Source organism: Oncorhynchus tshawytscha, linkage group LG26, assembly GCF_018296145.1.
Source record: "Oncorhynchus tshawytscha isolate Ot180627B linkage group LG26, Otsh_v2.0, whole genome shotgun sequence".
In the NCBI taxonomy this organism is placed as follows: domain Eukaryota; kingdom Metazoa; phylum Chordata; class Actinopteri; order Salmoniformes; family Salmonidae; genus Oncorhynchus; species Oncorhynchus tshawytscha.
The window spans coordinates 24,672,245-24,699,950 of NC_056454.1; the positions used below are offsets into that span (position 1 = coordinate 24,672,245).

At 42.5% G+C, this 27,706-nt stretch overlaps 4 protein-coding genes across 12 annotated transcripts; 2 read left to right on the forward strand and 2 right to left on the reverse strand.

Moving 5' to 3' along the window:
- Positions 1–2,487: 2,487 nt before the first annotated feature.
- LOC112225412 (ubiquitin-conjugating enzyme E2 A) lies at positions 2,488–7,947 on the forward strand. 3 transcript variants are annotated; one of them, XM_024389367.2, is made up of 8 exons: positions 2,488–2,710; positions 3,302–3,421; positions 3,529–3,572; positions 4,260–4,340; positions 6,683–6,708; positions 6,982–7,071; positions 7,162–7,250; positions 7,477–7,947. In XM_024389367.2, the coding sequence occupies exons 4-8, from the start codon at positions 4,315–4,317 to the stop codon at positions 7,603–7,605; spliced, it is 360 nt and encodes a 119-aa protein (XP_024245135.1). In that variant the 5' UTR covers positions 2,488–2,710; positions 3,302–3,421; positions 3,529–3,572; positions 4,260–4,314; the 3' UTR covers positions 7,606–7,947. The 3 variants fall into 3 exon arrangements, with proteins under 3 accessions (XP_024245135.1, XP_024245134.1, XP_024245133.1); XM_024389366.2 differs by having other exon boundaries at positions 3,302–3,572; XM_024389365.2 differs by lacking the exons at positions 3,302–3,421; positions 3,529–3,572.
- A 556-nt stretch (positions 7,948–8,503) lies between these two features.
- Positions 8,504–11,756, reverse strand: LOC112225411 (inhibitor of growth protein 1). Of its 2 annotated transcripts, XM_024389363.2 has the most exons (4): positions 11,444–11,756; positions 10,991–11,155; positions 10,469–10,617; positions 8,504–10,294 (listed from the first exon to the last, which is right to left on the reverse strand). In XM_024389363.2, exons 2-4 carry the CDS (start codon positions 11,127–11,129, stop codon positions 9,659–9,661), a joined length of 924 nt encoding a protein of 307 aa, XP_024245131.1. In that variant the 5' UTR covers positions 11,130–11,155; positions 11,444–11,756; the 3' UTR covers positions 8,504–9,658. The 2 variants fall into 2 exon arrangements, with proteins under 2 accessions (XP_024245131.1, XP_024245132.1); XM_024389364.2 differs by lacking the exon at positions 10,991–11,155.
- Positions 11,757–11,850: 94 nt separating this feature from the next.
- On the reverse strand, positions 11,851–17,745 carry naxd (NAD(P)HX dehydratase). 6 transcript variants are annotated; one of them, XM_024389369.2, is made up of 11 exons: positions 16,156–17,117; positions 15,580–16,053; positions 15,216–15,363; positions 14,997–15,042; positions 14,828–14,916; positions 14,368–14,476; positions 14,217–14,267; positions 13,996–14,100; positions 13,821–13,932; positions 13,596–13,716; positions 11,851–13,230 (listed from the first exon to the last, which is right to left on the reverse strand). In XM_024389369.2, the coding sequence occupies exons 1-11, from the start codon at positions 16,655–16,657 to the stop codon at positions 13,080–13,082; spliced, it is 1,908 nt and encodes a 635-aa protein (XP_024245137.1). In that variant the 5' UTR covers positions 16,658–17,117; the 3' UTR covers positions 11,851–13,079. The 6 variants fall into 6 exon arrangements, with proteins under 6 accessions (XP_024245137.1, XP_024245136.1, XP_024245142.1 ...); XM_024389368.2 differs by having other exon boundaries at positions 13,812–13,932; positions 16,156–17,115; XM_024389374.2 differs by lacking the exons at positions 15,580–16,053; positions 16,156–17,117 and adding an exon at positions 17,645–17,745 and having other exon boundaries at positions 13,812–13,932.
- Positions 17,746–17,828: 83 nt separating this feature from the next.
- Positions 17,829–27,461, forward strand: rab20 (RAB20, member RAS oncogene family). The gene is made up of 2 exons (XM_024389375.2): positions 17,829–18,294; positions 24,488–27,461. The coding sequence occupies exons 1-2, from the start codon at positions 18,105–18,107 to the stop codon at positions 25,087–25,089; spliced, it is 792 nt and encodes a 263-aa protein (XP_024245143.1). The 5' UTR covers positions 17,829–18,104; the 3' UTR covers positions 25,090–27,461.
- The last annotated feature ends 245 nt before the right edge of the window (positions 27,462–27,706 follow it).

Below are 27,706 nucleotides of genomic sequence, written 5' to 3' on the forward strand. Positions count from 1 at the left end.
AATTGTCCATAGAGGTGTGAGATAGGATTATGTCGAGGCACAGATCTGGGGAAGGGTACCAAAACATTTCTGCAGCATTGAAGGACCCCAAGAACACAGTGGCCTCCATAATTCTTAAATCGAATAAGTTTGGGACCACCAAAACTCTTTCTAAAGCTGGCTGCATGGCCAAACTCAGCCATAGAGCAGAAGGGCCTTGGTCAGCGAGGTGACCAAGAACCTGATTGTCACTCTGACAGAGCTCAATAGTTTCTCTGTAGAGATGGAAGAACCTTTCAGAAGCACAATCATCTCTGCAGCACTCCAGCAATCAGGCCTTTATGGTAGAGTGGCCAGACGGACGCCACTCCTCAGTAAAAGGCATATGAAAGCCTGCTTGGAGTTTGCCAAAAGGCACCTAAAGGACTCTCAGACCATGAGAAACAAGATTCTCTGGTCTGATGAAACAAAGATTGGAGGAAACCTGGCACCATCCCTACGGTGAAGCATGGTGGTGGTTTTCAGCGGCAGGGACTGGGAGACTAGTCAGGATTGAGAGAAAGATGAATGGAGCAAAGTACATTAAGATCCTTAATGAAAAACTGATACAGAGCGCTCAGGACCTCAGACTCGAAGGTTCACCTTCCAGCAGGACAACGACCCTAAGCACACAACCAAGTGTTAGATGAATTTAGTAACTATGTGTTCATGAACCAATTCAATTAAAATACTCTGTCTGTTTCTAAGGATTTGTAAGGTTCTTATTTGCATAAAATGGACAGAGACCAGACACCAAAATTAATCAATAGCGTTTATTCTCAAGAGCTCTGCTCAAAATTCTTCCTGTTATCGGTTTCACAGTGGTCACAAGTTGTCTGTCACAATTTGTCTGTTAACACTTCCTCTTTGCCTATGTAGAACCATTCTTTATCAGACAGGATCGAATTATATTAGTTATGATTCTACGTTAAATGTATACATTATTGAGTCATTACTGATAAAAATCCTTCAACACCAAGACAACGCAGGAGTGGCTTCGGGACAAGTATCTGAATGTCCTTGAGTGGCCCAGCCAGAGCCTGGACTTGAACCCGATTGAACCTTTCTGGAGAGACCTGAAAATAGCGGTGCAGTGACGCTCCCCATCCAACCGACAGAGCTTAATTAAGAGGATCTGCAGAGAAGAATGAGAGAAACTCCTCAAATACAGGTGATCTAAGCTTGTAGCGCCCAAAACATCTCCAGGCTGTGTAAGAGCTATTTTACGAAGAAGGAGAGTGATGGAGTGCTGCATCAGATGACCTGGCCTCCACAATTACCCGACGTCAACCAAATTGAGTTGGTTTGTGGTGAGTCGGACCGCAGAGTGAAGTAAAAGCAGCCAACAAGTGCTCAGCATATGTGGGAACTCCTCCAAGACTATTGGAAAAGCATTCCAGGTGAAGCTGGTTGAGAGAATGCCAAGAGTGTGCAAAGCTGTCATCACGGCAATGGGTGGCTATTTGAAGAATCTCAAATATAAAATATATTTGGATTTGTTTAACACTTTTTTGGTTACTACATGATTCCATGTGTTATTTCATAGCTTTCATGTCTTCACTATTATTCTACAATGTATAAAATAGTAAAACATAAATAAAACCCTTGAATGAGTAGGTGTTCTAAAACTTTTGACCGGTAGTGTATTTTTATAGAAGAAACCAATTTTTATTAAAATATATTTTATTTAACAAGTAATATTTGTTTCAGAATTATAGGGGTTAAAATTGACACCTGTTTTCAATACCTGACCTTGTGAGGATAGACCGACACAGCCTTTTTCTAGAAGAAAATATGAGATTGGAGAACACATTGGGAGGGCTCTTTGACCATTCCTCCATACAGAATCTTTCCAGATCTTTGATATACATAGTCTCCCTTTTTGGACTGCCCTCTTCATTTCAAACCCCAGGTTTTGAATGGGGTTCAAGTCCAGAGACAGATGGGCATTGCAAACTGTTGATTTTGTGGTCAATTATTATTTCATTGTAGATGTTAATGTGTGCTTGGGGTTATTGCCTTGTTGGAAGATCCACTTGCTGCCTAGGCTCAGCCTCCTGCCTGAGGCTACGAATGATTTTTGCAAAAATGTCCTAGTACTGGGTAAACTTAATGAATATGGTATTCCTCTCCGCTCCCTTTGTATCTGAAAAATGCCCACTATTTCACCTGTGCGAACACCCGTTTGTCACCTGTCTCCAAGACCGAGGTTCATAGTTGGAGTTTTTAATTTATTTAAACCTAACCTTACAAATGCTACGTCCCTGTAACCACGCCCCCCCGTCAAACACGGTCTCAAATAAAAAATAAGGTGAAACTAAGTCAATAGATACGTATTGAATCGTTTATCAATACAAATGTAATACAATAAAGCAAAACGATATTAAAACCTAAATTATCGTACGTCTCGGTTTTCTTTAGAAGACTACGGAAACGAAGACGTCCCCTATTAGCTGAAGTGGTATCGCCTAATATTCCACTTACCAGCGGCTAGGGTAGGACTCGGAGGATATCGTTTCACCGAGGCGGCAGCGGAAAAAAATAGAGCTGAATGTTGTTGTAAACCCAACATTAACTAGCTATATTATAAACACTTTTGTTGTAAATAAAGCAGTACATTTGTGTTACCGTTATATATTTAGTTTACGATGTCTACTCCGGCAAGAAGACGATTGATGAGAGATTTTAAACGGTGAGATGAACATTTTTCACGGATGGTGTTATTGATGTCTGAAGAAGCTAACTAGCAAAGCTAGTCAGCGAAGGTTACCAAGCAAGCTAGCAAACGTTAACTAGCAAGTCACACAGCCGTCTGTTTCCTGACATTTTGGGGTTTACAATTCTCAAATGTGTAATGTTGCGTTTGAAAATAGCTCATGCCGAGAAAGTCGTCGAACTCTAAAACAGTCAGCTACGTTAATTATTTAGCTTGCCAGCCAATACTTGGCTACAGATTAGCTAGCGAAGAAAACAACTTGCTCTCCCAATGCGAGTCACCATAGCTCAGTCTCAAGCGAAACTGGGTTAGATTAACAATACGTCATAAGATTACTCAAATTGGTTTTGCGATGTCCCGTGCTTGAATGCATAACGTTAACCGTTACGGTTTGTGACTGACGTTTAGTTTCTTCTATGGTACATTGGCGAACACACAATTGAATGTGCATCCCGCCACAATGCGGGGTGGAAATAGGGTTTCCCCAAAAAAGTGAACAAACTACCAAAAGAAAATAAACACATTTTCTGTAAAAAAATAAATAAAACAGATCTGTTCCCTACACAGGCTCAAGGGGAACCTGGTGAGGGCGGGTCTTCCGGTGCCAGTACCCCATGCAAGTTTTCAGATGTCCCTTAAGTCCAAACACTTGAAAAATGGCCAAATCTTTTACATCCTTACACTCAGGTGAAAGCTCTTACTGCGTATCTTACGTAACCAAGCTTCACATGCGTAGGTAATTGCTCTTTATCAAAAAACAACAGGCCCGACAGACGTTCTTCTTGTTCACCCAGGGGATCAGACGCTGTGCATCAACCACACCAGGAATTCAATTCAGGTATTCCACCTGAACATCTGTCGTCACCCCTGAGATGACTTGGTTGACAGGTGCTCTACTGCGAAGTTCAGAACACAAAAATTCTGTTGTCCGGATTATTTTTTAGGCCCACAGCAATCTTCCTCTACTCTTCAGAAATACAATTAATCAAAATAAAACCACTACTGGTCACTCTGACTTTTCCAAGCGTGTACTTCACCATTTGACACCTCAAATGGGTTTCTCACATATGCATTCTTGCTCAACAAACGCATCCCAACAAGAAGCGATTCATTATCATTCATACACATCCTCCAATCCAATTTGAAACAATTTCCTTTTCGTTCCAGTTTTCAATACTATTGTTGTCCATTCGGGAACATTTGTCTTCAACCAAATTTGCTCAACGTGCTGCTTGATTCAAACTCTGCATCCACTTCTGCCATCTTCCCACTTACGTCCCTTCTTTCAGCTTTATTGGCAGACCACACTCATACTGTACAGGGTAGTACGTTGAGCTAGCTAAGTAGCATTAACACTTCTTTGGGCTTCTGCGTTGGTTGATAATATTGCAAGTAAGAGTGAGTTCAGTAATGTGTTGATTTGTAAAATAACTATCAGTTTGAAAATAGGGTTAATAAGTATATATTAGTTAGGTAGCAAGCAATTTTGACACGGAACTAAAGTTGTTTTTCTCGGGCCCCATAGGTTACAAGAAGACCCTCCGGCTGGCGTCAGTGGTGCCCCTTCCGAAAACAACATAATGGTGTGGAATGCAGTCATATTCGGGTAAGATGGCGAAGCGCAAGCGGTCAGAGGTGCACATTCGCACTGTCACAGATTTTCTGTGCAATATTATTTATAACCCCATGCTCTGGCAGCAAATATTGCAGAGTTAGGGTTCAGAAACAGCCTTCTGTCTTGGTAGTTTCAAATCATATTTTATTGGTCACATGCACCAAAAACAACAGGCGTAGACTTTACCGTGAAGTACTTATGAGCCCATTCCCAACAATGCGGAGTTAAAAAGTAAATAGTAATAAAAATTGAGACACTACAGAGGGTAGTGCGAATGGCCCAGTACATCACGGGGGCTAAACTTCCTGTCATCCAGGACCTCTATACTAGAGGTCGACCGATTATGATTTTTCAATGCCGATTATTGGTGGACCAAAAAAGCAGATATCGACTAATCGGATGATTTTTATATATATTTGTAATAATGACAGTTACAACAATACTGAATGAACAATGAACCCATTTATTTTAACTTAATATAATACATAAAAAAATATATATTTAGTCTCAAATAAATAATGCAAAGAGAAGAAAGTAAAAGAAGAAAGTAAAGTAAAAGTGCAATATGTGCCATGTAGGAAAAAAAAGCTAACGTTTAAGTTCCTTGCTCAGAACATGAGAACATACAGTGCCTTGCGAAAGTATTCGGCCCCCTTGAACTTTGCAACCTTTTGCCACATTTCAGGCTTCAAACATAAAGATATAAAACTGTATTTTTTTGTGAAGAATCAACAAGTGGGACACAATCATGAAGTGGAACGACATTTATTGGATATTTCAAACTTTTTTAACAAATCAAAAACTGAAAAATTGGGCGTGCAAAATTATTCAGCCCCTTTACTTTCAGTGCAGCAAACTCTCTCCAGAAGTTCAGTGAGGATCTGAATGATCCAATGTTGACCTAAATGACTAATGATGATAAATACAATCCACCTGTGTGTAATCGCAAGGCACTGTATGAAAGCTGGTGGTTCAATATTCACAGTTAAGAAGTTTTAGGTTGCAGTTATTATAGGAATTATGAAGAGCTGCTGGCAAACGCAGGAAAGTGCTGTTTGAGTGAATGCTTACGAGCCTACTGCTGCCTACCACTGCTCAGATTGCTCTATCAAATCATAGACCTAATTATAATAAACACACAGATGCTGTTACATTGCACAACTTTCGATGTTATGTCATAATCATGTAAAATTCTGGCAAATTAATTACGATCTTTGTTAGGAAGAAGCACAGTTCGCAACGAGCCAGGCGGCCGAACTGTTGCATATACCCTGACTCTGCTTGCATTGAATGCAAGAGAAGTGACACAATTTCCCTAGTTAATATTGCCTTCTAACATGCATTTATTTTAACTAAATATGCAGGTTTAAAAATATATACTTGGGTATTGATTTTAAGAAATGCATTGCTGTTTATGGTTAGGTACATTTGTGCAACGAATGTGCTTTTTTTGGGAATGAGCTTTTGTTAAATCATCACCCGTTTGGCAAAGTTGAAGTAGGCTGTGATTTGACGATAAATGAACATGCACCGCATTGATTATATGCAACGCAGGGCAATCTAGTTAACTACACATGGTTGATGATATTACTAGGTTAACTAGTGATTATGTGAAGATTGCTTGTTTTTTATAAGATAAGTTTAATGCTAGCTAGCAACTTACCTTGGCTCATTGCAGCCCCAAGGTCCTTTTGATGCTGCACTCGCGTAACAGGTGGTCAGCCTGCCACGCAGTTTCTTCGTGGAGTGCAATGTAATCGGCCATAATCGGAGTCCAAAAAATGCCGATTACCGATTGTTATGAAACCTTGAAATCAGCCCTAATTAATCGGCCATGCCGAATAATCGGTCCACCTCTAGTGTGGAGTGCAATAGAGATTGCATCATCTGTGGATCTGTTTGGGCGGTATGCAGATTTGAAGGGATCCAGGGTGGCTAGGGTGATGGTGTTGATGTGAGCCATTACCAGCTTTTCAAGGGATTTCATGGCTACAGATGTGAGTGCTATGGGGCGATAGTCATTTAGACGGTTACCTTGGCATTCTTGGGTACAGGGACTATGGTGGTCTTAACATGTAGGTATTACTGACTGGATCAGGGAGAGGTTGAACATGTCATTGTAGACACTTGCCAGCTGGTCAGCGTAGTTATTGGTAATTCTGTGAGATCAAGGTAATTTCAATACCTTTCTGGGCCAATGATACCAAAAATGTGAAGTGATTAATCTGCTCATCACAATGTTCCTCCTTCATCTGTTAACTTATTTACGGGGAAATGACACATTTTTCACACATACAGAGAAAACGTTTAAACATTTTTATTTCCCTTTACAGCCCAGAAGGGACACCTTTTGAGGACGGTGAGTACAGCACTGTGCACCCCATTCTTTATGTTTGCATACTCTACGGAGCTATGGGTTGTGTGACGTAATTGTTGATTTGATCAATTTCACATAAAGTAGGCTAAAGCAGTCAATCATCAACTTCCTGTTTTATCTACCGGCAGTGTTACAGATAATACAACACCTGTAAATGCTAAGTTTTCTAACATTCTTTGTTGCATGATAGTATGAGTGATATGAACTAGAGCCATGGTTCTAATTCTTATTTCCTCCCCATCTTTTATGTTCCAGGCACATTTAAGCTTACTGTTGAGTTCACAGAAGAATACCCTAACAAACCCCCCACAGTACGATTTGTGTCAAAGATGTTTCATCCAAATGGTATGTTGTCACAACGACAGTAGCGAAACAGCCTGATTATGGTTAGTACTGCAAAGGTTAATGGTATTTTAACCCTTCTGTTTTCTTTAGTGTATGCAGATGGCAGTATATGTCTAGACATTCTGCAGAATCGATGGAGTCCAACCTATGATGTGTCATCCATTCTTACCTCTATTCAGGTAGGCAAATGTATCTTGTTTTCCATAATACATTTTATATGCCGTGTATCCTCCCTTCCCTGTCAACATTTAGTCCTACTGTGACAGCAGAGATTATAAAACAACAGATGTTAGACTTCCCATACTGAACATCCTGAAGTGTCATGGATCTCTGTGCTGTAGAAAGCCTGTCTCGTCTACTCAGTTGGCTCATTATTCATCACCTTGCTCCCTTCCCTTCTTCCAGTCTCTGCTAGACGAACCAAACCCCAACAGCCCAGCCAACAGTCAGGCGGCCCAGCTTTACCAAGAAAACAAGAGGGAGTACGAGAAGCGTGTGTCGGCCATTGTAGAACAGAGCTGGAGGGACAGTTGACCACATCCTCTCCCTTCTGGCCTTCTCTATCACCAGCGCTGAGCTGTGTGTGATGCGAGTTTGAGTAGTACATCTTAATTTAGATTTTTTTTGTTTCTTCCATTTTAATTTGACATATTTATGCACTTTACCTGTCCCTTGTTGAACATTTTTTTTCCTAACACGCTTGGAGTGGAGTTTTTGTTATTTTTTCTGTCTCTCTCCTGTTTTGGCTTATCAGGGGACTTATGTGCTGAATCTTGTTTTTGTCGCCACCGTCTTCAATTGAGGACAATTTTTGGACGTCAATTACCTGCCTCCTCCCTTCCCACACTGAAATAAATTAGTTGGACTGATGTGTAATGTTTGGAAGAAATATCAATTAATCATGTTAACCTGCTTGTAGGTCCTTTCTTTGGTGTGCTCCCCTTACCCTTTAATACATAAGCTCACTTTACAAAGCAGCATCTGAGCTATCAAGCTCATTACCTTTCTTTGGAAAATTGTTGCGTGTGTTCATCCTTAAACAACCTGATTCAGAACTAGACCCACATGCTTAACCCATGTCTTTGCTGTGTTGTGAGCTCTGTTACATGCATGATAGTGTTCTTGTTCTCTGTTAAGTACTCGTGTGTGTATATAGAACATACATCCTGATTGTACAGATTTTGCACTGGTTGTCCACCATGTCACTTATTCAGCAATTGTAAATAAGTCGTCAAAGCTACCTTTACTATGACAGTAATGTTTCTCTTGGCTGGTTAACCATGTGCTCCCTACCGTAGTCATCCATCACCTCTATATTTAGCTTTCGCTATCTGGTAAATCCTGTGCAATCGGTAATCTCTTGCAATGCTGAGAAACTAGCTGCACACTTCCATCAGTTAATGCCTCTGCAGCATTGACATTTGACACCAACTTAATGAGAATATGGTTTATTGGTAAGGAACTCTTTAAACATCAAACTAATCGCATACATGGCATGGTGTACACATGAGTTGTTGCTTTGCTATTTTTGACACAGTAAGCACAGACTAGGGACCAAAGGATTTCATGATATACATGCCAAGGCCTTCAAGAATACTACCATTGGACCAGACACAATGGGCTCCAGGCCAAGATGCATTTAAATAACATTTTTTACTGGTGTCACAAGTGACTGTCCTCACAACTACAGGCCCCATGCCATCAGTCAAACATGAGTATTATCAATTTAATCATCTGTCAACAACTTTTGCTGCTAGAGCAGCCCTATTACTGATGGCTCTTCTAACAAACAGCAGTCACAACCCATGGTAAATACAGATGATGCAAAGACAATTCAACATAGGAAGCACATTGCATTCATATCTGTAAGCCACCTTGTAATATAGTACATGTCTAGAATGACTTTCAGCACGCAATCTTGGTTAAAATGTTTTATTTGTTCGTATGGAGCAATATGGCTAGTATGGTTGCATGCATGATACACTAGCGTCAACAAGCATTGGTGTGGCTGATACAATAATCTGTATTACATATCGGCTCTAAACCAGTGGTACTGAACTAGGATGTCCATCTTACAGTACAGTCTTTACTAAAATGACAAGTCCCTCTTTCTAATTCTTCATTTGTACTTTTTAACCCTTTCCAACTTTGTGATATCCAATTGGTAGTTACAGACTCGGGAGAGGCGAAGGTTGAGAGCCATGCGTCCTCCAAAACACAACCCTGCCAAGCCACACTGCTTGCTTAACCCGGAAGCCAGCCACACCAATGTGTCGGAGGAAACACCGTACAACTAGCGACAAGAGAGCGATGGGACAAGGACATACCCGCCGGCCAAAGCCTCCCCTAACCCGGAGAACCTGGGACAATTGTGTGCCGCCTCATGGGTCTCCCGGTCGCGGACGGCTGCGACACAGCCTGGGATTGAACCCGGGTCTGTAGTGACGCCTTAGACTGAAGTGCCACTAGGGAGGCCCCAATTCTTCATTTTCAAACATCATTGATACTAATTGGGAGTAGAAAATACAATAACAAAAAACAAAACTAACATGACCACAAACAACGTTCACTGGGCCAGGTAGAGCAGCTACCTGTTGTAGGCCCTCTCCTTCTTCACCCTCTCCAGGGCCTTGTCCATGATCTTCTCATTCTCACCCCTGCATTTGGGGCAGAACCACTTCCCCTTGGGCTTGTGATGTAGCCCCACACAGGAGAAGTGGAACCACTCAATGGGACACTCGTCGTTATCACAGCCAATCATCTCGCCATAAGACACCTGTTCACACAGGCAGTAGGTGGGCTCATCTGGGTCGATGGGCAGGTCTGGGGGTGACACCTCCCTCTCTGATTTGCCCTTTGACCTCTTCTTCTTCTTGGACGATGACATTTTGGCCCTCTTTTCCCTGGCTGCCCCCATGCCCGCCTCATCACCATGATCCATGCCTCCATAGCTCTCCCGGTTCTCTCCGTTCTTCTGCCGCCGCGAACGTTTCCCGCCAGACTTTTCCCCTCCACCGACTGAGCCTGGCGTTGCCTCGTCACGCCTCTTGTCGTGGTGACCCACTTTGCCCGGTGTGGTTGTCACTGCTGACGTTGACATGGAGGCTGTAGTCGTCGTCATAGCAGTTGATGTGGGTACATGGATCTCTGGGATCTCCTGGGAGGTGTGGAGGAGCTCAGAATGCCAGTCCACCTGCCGGCTACGGTTCTCCACCAATTCCACCTGGGACAATACAGGGTTTATTTTTTATACTGTGTGGGTTGTGATCAGTGGGGTAACATAGGTTGGTCAAGGAGAGTGACCAATGTGGGGCTACCTCATCTATATATTGTTATTTTCAAGCTGGACAGGAATTCAGCAAAGTATACAGGCAGCCAGCCAGCCACGTTTACCCACCATCTGCCCAGCAATCTGGATCTTCTCATCTCCTAGCTCCTGGCTGCTGATGAGAGCTCTCTGGATGGACAGCTGCATTCTGCGCCGCTGGAGAGGGTCGGACTCCCGACGGTAGCGCTCATAAGCATCATCCAGCTCCTGCAGGACATCTGAGAAAAACAAATGATACCAGCCTAGTTAAATAATGTGTTTTTTTTATGTAACAAACAGCACATTAGTAAAGTGAAAAACAATAGTTTTACTGTAGCTAGCTAAATACATGTACATACTTTGGAGAACAAATATAGTTCATAACTAAGTGACAAAATGTGAATAAAGGGTATCTACTATTCCAACTACATTACTGATGCATGCACAAGCTGGTACAGCTGAATGCCAGCAGTAGGCAGGTGCTTGCTACCTACTAAGTTACTGTAGCTAACGTAAGTTAGCTGGGCTAACCGTTTCGCTGGCTAACGTTAGCTAGCTACATTATGATTAGAGGTATGTATACAGTCGGTGGATGAAATGTGAACAAATTGCCTTGGTATTTTGCGTCAATTTCTTTCATAAGAGACACGCTCCTCTGTAGGTCGAATGGTAGTGATTCGACCAAGTCCAAATATTCTTCCACATAATTTGTAACGACGTGGACTGGGTCACCGTTTGCCGGATTTAGCATGTTCTTCTGTCGAAGTCCACACAAAGCTGTCCACAACGAAATGAGAGATATGTTACACAGAACATCCGAAACTCATAATCCTAAAGATATGCGTTGAACTTTTATTTAAAAAATATGTATCTAGCAAACTCCCTCAGCTTACTTTTGACACGCTAACGTTACTACTGTTAGCTTTACCTAGCTTTCCCATAAACGAGCTAACAGCCTGGAAGCGAACTAACGTCAGCTAAGCTAGCAGTGACGTTAGCCTTCAAACTAATTATTGTCTGAGCACGAAAATGAAGCTACGCAACTAGCGAGCAATTCTTACTCACCAGCAACTTTATATTTGCCGTTTAATGAACTTCATACAATGTATTCAATACAACTGGAGAATCTTGTAACTCAACTATGTATTGATTGCGTCTAGTCCAACGTGGAGAACTGTACATGTGTATGCGCATGCGCATCATATCAGAAACAACTCTGCCATTGGTAATTTCCTTCAGTGAGTTTAGATCCTTTAGGCAGTCGTTTTAAAACATTTAATTAGTACAGTGATGCCGATCTAGTGAAAATGGTCCATGCTTGATGATACAATTTAGCTAGTTACAGTTGCAGATGTTCGTACTGTTTGAGCAAGACAGACATTGATACGTTATAGACCAACTCTCTACTACACTGTTAGGGAGATAGAAGACTGAAAAAGCGACCGATGAAGAGTAAAGACATACAAAATAAGTGAACTCCAACATTTTAATATAGGGTGGTTGACAAAAACAGGAAACAACACATAATCACTTAGATTATATTATTGATGACAGTAAAGACAGGAATGTCATTATGGAATATGATTAACTGTCTGGAAATAAATCACAGATTCTAAATAATTGTATTCTCTAACTTTCACCAGGTATTGCTCAGTGTGTTACAGTATGTGTACATTGGGTAGTCTGATATTAAGGTGTGTAATCTCAGCACACCCTCATGTGACCCATTAATTATGAAGTGCTGTCTTTCACACTTTTTTGAATAGCAATGGAGACACATAGAAAATAAGATTCCAGTGTAAAGGAGATATTGCATTGTAATTTTTTTGTTTCAATGGGTCCAGTGTATGAGAGACAACATAGCCAAAATTAATTCATCAATGTAAAAAAGAATAATCAAGGTCTATAGCTTATTGAGCACAAATAAACTACAAGTCATACCAGTGGGAAGTAGTAGTTAATTAATGCATTTTTTTTAATTTAGTTTTTTCACTAAAGTACAGCATTGGGCCTTTACTAGTCCGCATTAGCGAACCGATATAGCCTTCTGTATCTTCCTGTGGCTATGCTAGAAGTGGTTTCATATGTTGGAGTCATTCTTTTTTGTGTGAATTATTCCTTATTAACTCAATCCGATCGAGGGTTGTCAACAATGCAGCTTTTAAAGGCAATGTTACCGCACTCGTGAATATTGCATTCATGGTAAAACGATGCAAATGTTGACTCAATCGGAAACTACCTTTAAATGGCACATTGTCGACACGCGCGATCGGATTCACTTCCAGGCTTTAGCTTTTCTGTCTGAGGTAAAGACGAGCTACATTGATAGTTGGATTCCCATGGAAGAAAGGGTTGTTTGTGTGTATGAATGTAATACTTTATGTATGCATGTACAGTACACTACATGACCAAAAGTATGTGGACACCTGTTCGTCAAACTGAAATTTGATGAACCGACTTGTTGGGAGGGTGGTATCCTATGACGGTGCCACGCTCTTCAGTAAGGCCATTCTACTGCCAATGTTGGTTTATGGAGATTGCCTGGCTGTGTGCTCAGTTTTATATACCTGTCAGCAACGGTGTTGCTGAAATAGCCAAATTCACTAATTTGAAGGGGTGTCCACATACCTTTGTATATATAGTGTATGTACAGTACATATGTATGTGAGTTTATCTTGGACTCTGCTCCTATAGACTGTTCTCAGCTCTCAAATAGTTTTTTGAAGGCAGAGCTGATCTCCTGGATCATGTCTGTGGTGGTGGTGGCTCGGCCATGTTTGTGAAAGGCCTGTTTGTTACACTGTCTGGTCAGAGAACAGGCCCCAAAAGCTGCCACCACTGATGGGTTCACACTTAGGCAGAAGAAGAGATTGGAGAATACATAACAGTTAGATTAATGACGAATACACTTTAAAATTAGACCAACAAGGTTACATATGCTACAAAAACATTTTTTTTAATTCAGGAAATGGAAAAAATTGCTTTCGTTTACAATTAACAAAACATACTATTTCAAAACTTCAGAAGCTATTTTGAATAAATGTTCTTGGTCCTAGAGTCAAATATTTGGAGCACATTGATGAAAGTTACTGCTTTCAATACATGAAAATTGAATGACGAGGTTTTTCATCATAGAGCGACGATATGTTATCATAAAGCTATATTCATTTTGGTCGTGTCAGTGGTTAATCACAAAATGATGAGATAAATATGGTACCTTTTGGTCATGTCTGCTGAGGAGGCGTATGCCCAGTGTGCCAGCACTCCCAGAGAGCCAGATAGGAGGTCTCCTTGCCCCCCACACCGCCGCCCGCTGCCCTCCTGTCTGCACAAGATCACTGGACACCACAGAAACACCGTCAGATTTTTTACAGGAATATTTGTGAGTGTAGCACTTACTCTGAGTGTAGCTGTGTGTGTTTGTAACACTAACCCTTGTTACCGTCAGTGATTAGGTCTTCCTCCCCCTTGAGCACCACGGTCAGGTTGCCCATGGCAACACTGAGCTCCATGGCACTCCTCTGATGGTCACTGCTATCCAGAGGCTCATGGTACTGAAAACACAGAGGGTTAATAATGAACAAACACACACACTACGCTAGCACTGGCAGACTCACCATAGCCTCATACAACCGGGTGAACTCCATGTAGTTGGGAGTCAGGATGCCCTTCTGGTACCCTTGGATGACTGATGGCTGCTGAGCAACCAGCCACAGCCCATCCTATTGGTGGAACACACACAATCACTGAACATCCTTGTAATATATATATATATATAATTATTTATTTTTTAAATCTACTACCAAAGCAAAAAATTGGTTGTGTGTACAGTACTTACTGCATCAATAACTATAGGGATATCTCTTGCTTTGGACTTCTCAATTACTTCCTAAAGAAAAAGACTCATAAGAACATTGGTAATATCATGTGGACTGTCTAATCTAAAATTGACTGTGTGTGTATATATTTATATTCAGTGTCCCACATGCCTTGGCGTTTTTCAGCAGCTTGTCGTCTCTGCCTAGCCCCGGTCCCACCACCAGGCTATGGAGTCTGGGGAGCCATTTCTCTATCTCCTCCACTGCATTGGGGCTGTCCCTATGTACACAGTTATCATCAACATCATATACACACTGTTTACAAACACTGAGTGTACAAAACATTAGGAACATCTGCCATTTCAATGACATAGCTTTCACCGGGATTCACCTGGTCAGTCTATGATCCCTTATTGATGTCACTTGTTAAATCGACTTCAATCAGTATAGATTAAGGAGGGAGACAGGCTAAATAAGTATTTTTAAGCCTTGACACAATTAAGACATGGATTGTGTGTGTGTGCGCCATTCAGATGAATGCGCCATTCAGATGAGGGGGTGCCACTCAATATTAGGAAGGTGTATACATTGGCTTGTCAGTGTATACATTGGCTTTTAAGATGTAACTTACAGCACAGGATGAACTATGAGCTCCGGACTGTAGGATTTGATCACTATCGCTGCGTCTTTAGTGCAGAACACGTGTGACAGGTCGGCCCCCTAAGAAGTGACAGGTTTTATCATATCAATGTCTCCAGCAGAGAACAAATTACACAGAACCAATAAAGCTGTGTGCTTACCACTTTCAATGCAGAAATAGCAGCAAAGTACGGAGCTCCTGTATACCTTACCATGACAAGAACAATTGTCAGAAGGAAGGGTGGATGGAATGAAAGGACACAAAGAAGAGGAGAGAAAAATTGTAAATGACTTTGGTTACCTCACACAATATTGGTATAAGGCAGAAAACCTTCATTTAGAAGTCAAAGTTGATGGTGGAGTTGGGTTGGGTCACTTACTCTTGACATCCCCCAATAATCCCAATCCGCCCGTCTTGGCCTTTGTGCTTTTTAGATGTCAATGGAGGGACTATATTTTTCACCAGTGGAAGGATATCATCCATGCCTGTGCGTGCGGCTGTCCCAAGGGAGAAGGAGCGCTCGATGACTGAGAAAGAAAAGAGAGAAGTATTCAGAGTTCTCCTTAAAATGTGTAGCTTCCCTGCACTAGCTGCTTGTGTGTTGTGTGTGCTTTTAGGCTTAGACATCTTTGTGCATCTGTTTCCGCATTATTCAGTTCTGTTTGAGCTGCTTTTCGACAGGCAGTCTCACCAGGGCTGGCCATTGCTCAAACACAGGCCAACTGAGTGAGAGAAGTGAATACCTAAAGTCTGAGAACCTGCTTTGGACTGTGGCTGAGTGTGGTAGCTGGGCCACTCAGCCTGGGATTGGGGCGAGCGGACTCGGAGGTGACACGAACGACCACGCATCATATGGCTGGAGGTGGACATCGGCACACCGGGCTGCATGGTAGACTCCATGGTATTCCGAGCAGGCGGCATTGCTGTGGTTGCGGGGGCGACAGGGTTTCTGGTAGCGATGCTGGAGAACATCTGTCCCAACACCTGGAGCATGTGGAGCTCGCGGGCATGTTCAGCCTCTCGTCGCCGGTCCTCGACCTGCAGACGCTGCTCCTCCAACTGGTAGAAGCTCTGCTCGGCCTCAGCACTCTGCTCCAGGAATCGCTCCATCAGACTGTCCAGGGGCAGGTCGGCGTGCCGCTTCTTGGGCCGCTTGGGTCGGCTGGAGGACGGCCCACTAGCTGACTGGCTGCTGCTGGTCTGTCTGACTGTGGTGCCTGTGGAGGAACGTGGATTAAGGTTTTGAGGGCTGTGACTGTGGTAGTATCTGCATACAATATGATAACAATGTAACAACATGCCATATAAATGGTACTTACCATTTCCAACGGTTACAGGGATAGGGATGGGAGGGTATTCCATCTTCACTTGGGTCTCTGGATAAGAGCATTCCCCTGTGCTCTCCAGGTATGGGTGCTGTGGAGGGTCTGTGTCCTCTTCCTCCTCTGTCCCATCCATGGTCTCATCCCCCACAGCCCCACTGTCTAGCAGCTCCTGGGGGTCAATCTGGGGACGGCTGCTCAGGATCCTCTCCATGGCATCGTAGAATTTGCAGATCTTGTGGTATTGTCCATTGTTCCTCAGGTTGCCCTCCTTGGCCAGGAGGAACTGCCTTTTCAGGCTTTTGATTCGCACCCTACACTGCTCTGGGGTTCTTTCGAACCCCATCTCTCCCAACCTTCGGGCGACGTCGCGGTAGACATGACTGTTTCTGAAGTTTCCATCCAACGCTGTCTGGATGTCCTGCTCGCCCCAGATGTTAAGCAAGGTTCTGGTCTCGACATCCGACCACAGAAAGCCCCGTGTTGAAATGGCGAGCATAATTAGGTGCGAGTTCAACGTGATTGATATTTTAAAGCATGCAGAAGTTTGAAAACCAAAAAAAGTTAGCTAGCAATTCTGCTAGTGAAATGTCCTAACGTTAGCTATCTAGCTAGCTAGCAACAGCCTGCATCAAACCTCGAAGCTCGACATTTAGATTAAGATTGATACCAGGTAACAATTTACCTAAACATGGAAGGCGCACATTCAGCAGCCTGATGTTGAGTTTCAGACAATACACTTTCATATAATGGAGATTAGTGTGTCCCACAGTCTGCAAAGCTTAATGATTATATATCCCTACCAGTACACCACAACACAAACGTCAGGGGCAGAATGTGTACTACATCACAGGGATAGACACCGAGGAGCTCTGCTGGGTCCTAAAGGAACTAAATTAATTCAGTGATTATTGTGATTTATACAATTATAGTGCCAGGGGTGTAATGTTAAAGTACAGTATTTGTTGTTTTTACTATACCTTCCTCGTTTAGATACAGAAGTGTTACAATAATCGTCAGCGCAACAGTACTGAGGCAAAATACAACCATCCAACTTCCATTTTGCATGATTCTGACGTGCCCTTGCGAGCCTATTTAGTGCCACTAGATAAACAGTGGTATTAGGTGTCACAGACAGCGCGCACTCACACTGACAGGTCTTACCTAGGCACGAACTGTGCGTTACTGCTGAAAATAGGATAGAGAGACGCGTCACTGGGATCATGAAAGCTGCTAAAAAGAGCCCAAACCAAAACAGGAAGTGGGTTGGCGAGGAGATATGACCAAACTCACCAAAGATTGTTCTATCTGTGATATGACACTGGAATCTGATTGGTTTTTTTAAGCTCTTAAAGAAGCAGAGGTACTTTGTGCAATTTAATATAGGGTAAAGTTCACAGATAGACGTCCATTCTACATAGGATATTGAATGTCCTATTGAGTTGTAATTTGTTTACGTCATTGAAAAGTCGAATGTTACACTTACATTGTTACTAGCAGCTCATCACCTGTCTCGTCTAAATGCTAGCAATAAACAGGTTTGCTCGATTTGCTCTCCTGCGCGCAGTGATGCCCTCAAGGAGCGCAATTTGAGCTAAATCAAGTGCACCTCATGTATCGAACCTCCCCAAGTGTTTAAATCAACTTCCGGTTTTACCACAACTTTGAAATTCACTTTCAATAAGTGGACGAGAGAGGGAAGATCGGTGTTCTTCCGATTAGTCGTGCTTGTTAGATCGTATTGATAATCGCTTGAGTAATATTGAAGACCAAGGACGATGTATGTGTGTTTTAATCTGTTTATGTTAAGTAGCTATGTTTTTTAATGGCAATCTGTACCTACATTGCTCTTTATCCGTAAACTAAAGGAAGGTAAAGCAAAGTTAGTTTGTAGTGTGTCTGCTACACGGCTGAGGAAGGCTGCCGAGCGGCGCGGGGCAATAACCATGCCCGAGCTTTCCAAGATGAGGAAGCCCGATGTCAAGGTTGTCATTCTGGGTGACATGAACGTTGGGAAGACCTCACTGCTCCACAGGTACATGGATAGGAAGTTTAAAGACACCATGAGCACCGTCGGAGGGGCGTTTTTCCTCAAACAGTGGGGACCCTACAATATCTCAATTTGGGACACTGCTGGTAAGGTGTTCATTATTGACTGTTATAAGTAGGTCTCGTTTATCGTAGGTCTTACGTTATTTTCCTCATTGTTTTAATATCCACAGCCTGTTTGGAGTAGGGCCCCACACGTGTAATAATCAGTGTAGCCTGAGTAACCATTGTCACTTTATAAGGGTCAGCTCTGTTGTTGATTTCCACTGTGTTTACCTGTGGAGAGTATGTGACTCCACCACCTGAGGGTTGCTTGGCAAGGACAGTCCCTTTCATGTGACTGTGGCCAGATCAGATTAGTGATCTGGCCTACCAGGTTAAATAGGCTACTGGACAAGAATTACAGATGTTGGACAAGTTGATTACTATTATGTTGGACTAGGTCATATGGTACAGATGCAGTTAAATTGCCATTAATTCATGGTCAATCTGAAATGGGTCTATTCTACAAAACCCATCTCAAATTCTAGTTGGCACTGTGGATGAGGTCATATCACATGATTTTATATAGTGCTACACTAAAACTTTATGATGTTGCACATTTTCAAGGTTCAAGATGTTCAGGGACAATAACATCACATTATGTATCTCTATATTTATTCCATCCACCAAGGTACCACGTTCATCTGTACAAACAATAGTATAAAGTATAAACACCATGGGACCACACAGCTGTCATACCTCTCAGGAAGGAGACGCGTTCTGTCTCCTAGAGATGAACGTACTTTGATGCGAAAAGTGCAAATCAATCCCAGAACAACAGCAAAGGACCTTGTGAAGATGCTGGAGGAAATGGGTACAAATGTATCTATATCCACATTAAAACGAGTCCTATATCGACATAACCTGAAAGGCCGTTCAGCAAGGAAGAAGCCACTGCTCCAAAACCGCCATAAAAAAAGCCAGATTATGCTTTGCAACTGCACATGAGGGCAATGTGCGGCCCTTGACCAGCACAAAAATATCCTGTGGCGTTCTGCATTTGCATCGAATAGCCCCCGTGATATGCAACTTTTCAGGGAAGTTAGGAACCAACATACACAGGCAGTTAGGAAAGCCAAGGCTAGCTTTTTCAAGCAGAAATTTGCATCCTGTAGCACAAACTCAAAAAAGTTCTGGAACACTAAAGTCCATGGAGAATAAGAGCACCTCCTCCCAGCTGCCCACTGCACTGAGGCTAGAAAACACTGTCACCACCGATAAGTCCACTATAATTGAGAATTTCAAAAAGCATTTTTCTACAGCTGGCCATGCTTTCTACCTGGCTACCCCATCCCCGATCAACAGCCCTCCACCCCCCCACAGCAACTCGCCCAAGCCTCCCCATTTCTCCTTCACCCAAATCCAGATAGCTGATGTTCTGAAAGAGCTACAAAATCTGGACCCCTACAAATCAGCTGGGCCAGACAATCTGGACCCTCTCTTTCTAAAATGATCTGCCGAAATTGTTGCAACCCCTATTACTAGCCTGTTCAATCATCTGAGATTCCCATAGATTGGAAAGCTGCCGCGGTCATCCCCCTCTTCAAAGGGGAGACACTCTAGACCCAAACTGCTACAGACCTATATCTATCCTACCCTGCCTTTCTAAGGTCTTCGAAAGCCAAGTTAACAAACAGGTTACCGACCATTTCGAATCCCACCATACCTTTTCCGCTATGCAATCTAGTTTCAGAGCTGGTCATGGGTGCACCTCAGCCACGCTCAAGGTCCTGAACAATATCATAACCGACATCGATAAGAGACATTACTGTGCAGCCGTATTCATCGACCTGGCCAAGGCTTTTGACTCTGTCAATCACCACATTCTTATTGGCAGACTCAACAGCCTTGGTTTCTCAAATGATTGTCTCGCCTGGTTCACCAACTACTTCTCTGATAGAGTTCAGTATGTCAAATTAGAGGGCCTGTTGTCCGGACCTCTGGCAGTCTCTATGGGGGTGCCACAGGGTTCAATTCTCAGGCCAACTCTCTTCTCTGTATACATCAACTATGTCGCTCTTGCTGCTGTTGATTCTCTGATCCACCTCTACGCAGACAACACCATTCTGTATACCTCTGGCCCTTCTTTGGACACTGTGTTAACTAACCTCCAGACGAGCTTCAATGCCACACAACTCTCCTTCCGTGGCCTCCAACTGTTCTTAAATGCAAGTAAAACTAAATGCATGCTCTTCAACCGATCGCTGCCTGCACCTGCCCGCCCGTCCAGCATCACTACTCTGGACGGTTCTGACTTAGAATATGTGGACAACTACAAATACCTAGGTGTCTGGGTAGACTGTAAACTCTCCTTCCAGACTCTCATTAAGCGTCTCCAATCCAAATTTAAATCGACTTCCTATTACTCAACAAAGCATCCTTCACTCATGCTGCCAAACATACCCTCGTAAAACTGACCATCCTACCGATCCTGGACTTCGGCGACGTCATCTACAAAATAGCCTCCAACTCGCTACTCAACAAATTGGATGCAGTCTATCACAGTGCCATCCGTTTTTTCACCAAAGCCTCATATACTACCCACCACTGCGACCTGTACACTCTCGTAGGCTGGCCCTCGCTTCATACTCGTGATCAAACCCACTGGCTCCAGGTCATCTACAAGTCTCTGCTAGGTAAAGCTCTGCCATCTCAGCTCACTGGTCAGCATAGCAGCACCCACCCGTAGCACGCGCTCCAGCAGGTATATCCCACTGGTCACCCCCAAAGCCAATTCTTCCTTTGGCTGCCTTTCCTTCCAGACCTCTGCTGCCAATGACTGGAACTAACTGCAAAAATCACTGAAGCTGGAGACTCATATCTCCCTCACTAGCTTTAAGCACCAGCTGTCAGAGCAGCTCACAGATCACTGCACCTTTACATAGCCCATCTGTAAATAGCCCATCCAACTACCTCATCCCCATACTGTATTTATCTATGTATCTTGCTCCTTTGCACCCCAGTATCTCTACTTGCACATTCAGCTTCTGCACATCTACAATTCCAGTGTTTAATTGCTATATTGTAATTACTTCGCCACCATGGCCTATGTATTGCCTTACCTCCCTTATCCTACCTCATTTGCACATACAGTAGAACAAGTGTATATATACAGTATTATTGACTGTATGTTTGTTTATTCCATGTGTAACTCTGTGTTGTTGTATGTGTCAAACTGCTTTGCAAATGAGAACTTGTTCTCAACTAGCCGACCTGGTTAACTAAAGGTGAAATAAAATAAATAAAAAGATTGTACTTTTTGGAGAAATGTCCTCTGGTCTGATGAAACAAAAATATAATATAACTGTTTGGCCATAATGACCATCGTTTGGAGGAAGAAGGGGGAGGCTTGCAAGCTGAAGAACACCATCCCAACCGTGAAGCACGGGGGTGGCAGCATCATGTTGTGGGTGTGCTGCAGGATGGACTGGTGCACTTCACAAAATAGATGGCATAATGAGGGAGGAAACTATGTGGATATATTGAAGCAACATCTCAAGACATCAGTCAGGAAGTTAAAGCTTGGTCGCAAATGGGTCTTCCAAATGGACAATGACCCCAAGCATACTTACAAAGTTGTGGCAAAATGGCTTAAGGACAACAAAGTCTAGGTATTGGAGTGGCCATTACAGAGCCCTGACCTCAATCCTATAGAAAATGTGTGGGCAGAACTGAAAAAATGTGTGAGCAAGGAGAACTACAAACCTGACTCCGTTACACCAGCTCTGTCAGGAGGAATGGGCTAAAATTCATACAACTTATTGTGGGAAGCTTGTGGATGGCTACCTGAACCATTTGACCCAAGTTAAACAATTTATAGGCAATGCTACCAAATACTAATTGAGTGTATGTAAACTTCTGACCCACTGGGAATGTGTTGAAAGAAATAAAAGCTCTCTACTCTTATTCTGACATTTCACATTCTTAAAATAAAGTGGTGATCCTAACTGACCTAAAACAGGGAATTTTTACTAGGATTAAATGTCAGGAATTGTGAAAAACTGAGTTTAAATGTATTCGGCAAAGGTGTATGTAAACTTCTGACTTCAACTGTATATGCAATATTGCATTGACCAGAGTTTCAATTAATTAGGTTTTGTGTTATTAGACCTAATTTTCAGAAAGACACAGGCCTAGGCCTAATCTCGACATTCAGTGTTTTTGAAATCCTGATTGGCACACTTGCGGGGCTAAAGCCCTCGCCTCATTGGAGGTTGTAACCTGGAAGTAATGATATGCATTGTTTTGGTCATCTGTATCAAATGGGCACTTTCTGATACTCTATAATAACTGGTGAGATGAGCGGTTGGGATATATCAGTCCTTTGAACTTGGGTAAACATTTATCAAAATGAACTAAAATCACAGCAGCTGAAAGAAAGGTGAATTGGTTATGACACAAAAGCTACATTATTTTGGTTGACTTACTGTAAGAAACTGGTGACCAAATGCTAAAACGAGTGTGTTTGCTTTGCACACCATTGTCAAAAGCATGAGGGGGCTTAACTCCAGAAAGATAGAAAAACCCCTGAGTCACCAAAACACAATTTCCCGTCCCTGCTTCTTATCCCCATGACCTCTCAGCAGTATGCTGTTGCCTGCTATGTCCACATCACAGGTTAAAATAGGAAGTATTATGATTGCACAATCAAGTCCGAAGTTCTTGGGGAAGGGGTTATGAGCCTTGTAAGTGAATGATTTACAGTATATAGTAGGGCTCAGACATTGTTGTAATTTCCCAGAAATCCTCCAATTCCGGCCAGACATCATGCTATACCCATACTGGTGTAACATCTGATTTTGCAATCATGGAAACCAGAGGTGTTTTTTCCCCCTGTATTGTAATTGAATGCAAGGAATGAATATCAGAAAAGTCTATAGTATCAGAAACTAAGCAAATGAAAGGGGAACCGAACAGAAAATACCATTGTCAAACAGCCACGGTATTGGTTCCTTATTCTCTATGGGAGTTTCAACTCTGATTTATTTCACTGCTTACTTGAATTCCTATGACTATTGGGGAGGGTTAGCTTTTTAGTAAACAGTAGCCTACATAGACCTAGGCTTACTTCCCAACACATACTACTTACATTGTCTCACTTCAACCAATGGCTGTTTCAGTGGTAGGTGGCTATTTCAGTGGTAGGTGGATCAACTTCCTATAGAAGTTATAGAGCCAGGAGCCGGTGGCTGCCGTCGTCTGTAGCCCTTAAGTCACATGACATGAAGACTGCGTCGCGAGGAGGGGGTTTGGGGTGACCGCATATGCTTCAACCTCCCACCCATTTACTGGACCTAATATAACCCTGAAGTGTCGAGTCATATCCCTAACTAGCACATGTCTTCCTGACTGGCCCTCCTCCCTACAGATGTATCATCTCCTGTTTATGACACTGCCACATCCTGGCTGTTTCTGTGCAGAATAGAACCCTAGCCCTGCTGCCCCACAACGACACTCTACCCTCAAACAAAATCTTCCTCAAACTCTGTTGATCCCAGGAAAATGGATGTGTCAGCATAAACTAGACTTTAGCTCAGCTCTCCTTATTTGGTGGGTTATATATCAGGCATGTTACTTCTGGATAGTAATGCCTAAGGTTTGTAATTAGATATCTTACGACCTCTGAAACATTTAATTTGGACCTAGTTCAAAGGTTCCTGGGATTTCTGAACATATTTGGCTGATGATGTTCTAAACACTGGGAACAAAGAGCTCTCTCACACACTCCACACTTGCACATAGGCTCCCAGATGAGATTGCTGTACTGAAACACACACACACACACACACTGAAGAGCTTTTGCTTTATTCTACAACAATGGCTGCTTCTGTTTTTTGGCTACTGACTCTCTCGCTCTCTTTCTCTCGCTGTCTCTTTATATCTCCCTCCCTCTCCCTTTTGTAATATGTAGGCTATAGGCTACCTGTAGTTTGGAAGCCCATTCTTTTTAAACTTGTGCCTTTTTTGTCTGTGGTTAGTTTACCTTTTATAGCTCACTTGGTAGAGCATGGCGCCTGCAACGCTAAGATAGTGGGATTGATTCCCGGGATCACCCATATGTAAAAAATGTATGCACGCATGACTAAGTCCTTTTGGTTAAAAGCATCTGCTAAATGGAATTTATTATTGTTATTACTTGGTGTTCGTTGGTCTATATAAGAACATTATTATGTGTATGCATCTACTCTCCTGTATGTTTCTAACATTTTCTGGTCATCCTTCCCTGTGTGTCCCCCAGGTCGGGAGCAGTTCCACGGGCTGGGCTCCATGTACTGCCGGGGCGCTGCTGCTGCCATCCTCACCTACGATGTGACCAACTGGCAGAGCCTGGCTGAGCTGGAGGAGCGCTTCCTGTCCCTTACTGACACGGCCAATAATGACTGCATCTACGCCATCGTGGGCAACAAGGCTGACCTCACAGACCCCCAGGCCCAGCTGCTAGCCAACCAGGATGGCCTGACAGCGGACCAGAGAGTGGGGGACTGGGAGAGGACTGGGGAGCCCAGGGTGCCTTCTGCCTGTCCCACCCCTCCAGCCTCCCCCATCTCCCTGTCAGGGGTGTCAGTCAACAAGCAGGTGAGCCGGGAGGACGCAGAGGCGTTGTATGGGAGGATCCTTAGATACAAGGGTCTGGAAGAGACGAACAGCCTGCCTGCGGACAAGATGTGCTTCGAGACTAGTGCCAAGACAGGCTACAACGTAGACGCTCTGTTTGAGACGCTGTTCGACATGGTGCTGCCCTCCGTCCTCAAGAAGAGGACTGAGCGAGAGGGATCGCCCACCGTGGACCTGGAAGAGTGCAAAGGGACAGGAAAACGGGCTAGGGCCGCCTGCTGCTAGGGATTAGGGGTAGGTGGGGAGGGATGGATAAACTGTTTGGGGGTTTTAGACTGACCGTAAAGAGAGGAGTTCATGTCATCTCTGTATTGGTCTCCCGGGACATTCTGAGAATTTTCAGCGGTGACTGTTTGATATATACACACACACACACCTGCACACACATTCTTTCAATCAAGCTGTCAATCAAATTAATAATTAAAACAAGTAATTTAATTATTCTTTCAATGAGCCGGAAAGTACTATATTGGAGAGCTGGAGTAAGGCGTTCTTGGATTTTAAACATCTTCGAGAGGTTCTGTATGGACTTGAGTTCAGGCCAGAATTTCTGTATGTGTAGAGCAGGTTAGCGTTTTATGTAATTAATCTTCTCGGCAGAGTGGTCACTAGCTGGCGCAGCCACAGTCATAAAATCAGATTTTAAACTGAACCACACTGCTAACCATAACCTTAAATTAAGAGCAAAAAGCTATTTTTTTGTTTTCATGAATTTTTATAATATTGCCCATTTTGACTTTGCAGGTGGCCAATCTATTGGCTCTAGGGCAAGATGCATGACATGTCAACCTGGATATGGGAAATAGACTACTGGTACACAGTTCACCTGTTTTATAAATCAATCATTGAATTTTTGTTCATGTTTTGGAATGAGAATGTCACTAACTTTGTTTCCATCCACGATGGACAGCTGTGAGGGAAACAGGACGTTTCGGTACAGTTTTATAAATGCCAACAGATTTGTTCGTTTGACATGGTGGCATCTTTCTGTCGGCGAAATTAAATGCGAGAGAAATAGAGTTGGAAATGCCTTTATGCGCAGATATTGTTACAATAACCAGCATATCGAAGTAAACTTGGAGTCACGCGATATGATGTGTGTGGTCCCCCAATACGACTCGGGAAAACGTAGTTTATTAGGCTACATAGAAGATAAGTTATGATGAACTTTACAGGGTGGTGAAAGTGCATGGTGACGAGAGAGATGGTCCTTTTCAATAAATATCAAGTGACGTGTGACGTGATTATCGATGCTTGACTGCCGTTTGACCAATAAAAATATCCATAATCTCATCACGTAGACTAAGCCTACCCACACTGTCTCTGTGAGCTGTTGGTTAGAGCACACGTGCCAAGACCAGAGTAGCACATTTGCTATTTTAACGCAATAGATTTTATGAAAACTTAAGCGAAAGTATATTTTGTGTGCAATACGTCATCACGCACAGATTTTTAATTTTTACCCGCAACAAATCTGTTTGGTAAAAGCACACCACGGGTGAGAAAGTATTCCGATTTTCTTTTCGTGGTTAGAATATTCACATGAGAATTTGTCACCAAATGGATGGAAACCTAGCTACATATGGCATTGTTCAACAGCAGTAATTGTTTGACTACCAGGGTGGCCACACTGAATTGTGTAAATTAATCCTATTTTAAAGATGTTTTAATGTGTTTAACAATCAGGCTTTACATTTGCATCAGGTGTGTTTTGTTGCATGTTTTTTTTTTTTTTTACTGATTCCTTTTTTCATGTAATTTGCACCAAATCTACACTACAGTATGTGTAAGATACAAGTTTGATATTTTCAAATATACGATAAAAGATTATTCTCATTTAGAAATAGGGGGATATAGATTGTTTGAGCTAAAGTGAGAATGTCAATGCATGTACCACCAGCAGAAGTATAACAAACAACATTTTTATTTTTGTTATGACTCAATTACAATGGATTCATAGCACATCGAACTCATGGCCAATTTGACAAAATATATTTTTAGTTCTGGGAAACATAAAAATCAAGTTCATTCAGTGGATATAAATATACGTAGGAACGTAAATCAGTGCATTTTGTGACCAAAACAATATATGAATGTAAGATTAGGGTAAGATCAGGGTTATATATTGATACATACACTTGATATATTGCTAACAAACAGTTTGCACTGTAAGGCCTCTTGATGCATAAATGTTATGTGAGAAGACTTGATGTAAAGCAGATTAATACTGAATGTTAAGAGCATTTCTTCTCACTTAAACCTCAACCAAACCTCAATTACAATTGGTAGAGGGTCAGTGTTAGTGTCGTGGCATTACTGTATACCTGAATAAAACGTAAGCGCACTTAAATCTAAATAACTGAAGCAGTGCACACACACACAATCAATATTATCAATCATTAGCTTCATTGATAACTGAAGCAGTGTGTACACAGGCATCTTTGGTTCTTTCAGCTGTATGTTCTTGGTATGGTCAGTTAAACATGTTTGGTACAGTGCATACGGATAGTATACTTTTTCCAATTTCACACACATTCTTTCAATCAAGCTGTCAATCAAATTAATAATTAAAACAAGTAATTTAATTATTCTTTCAATGAGCTGGAAAGTACTATATTGGAGAGCTGGAGTAAAATTGTGTCCCCCGTCCCCCCCTCCTCAATCACACACAATACCCCATAATGACAAAGTGAAAACAGGTTTTTAGTGTTTTTGTATTAAAAACAAAAAAACAGAAATTTTACATTAGTATTCAGACCCTTTACTCAGTACAGCCTGGAGACACTACAAGCTTGTCACACCTGTATTTGGGGAGTTTCTACAGACAATTCCTTTGACCTCA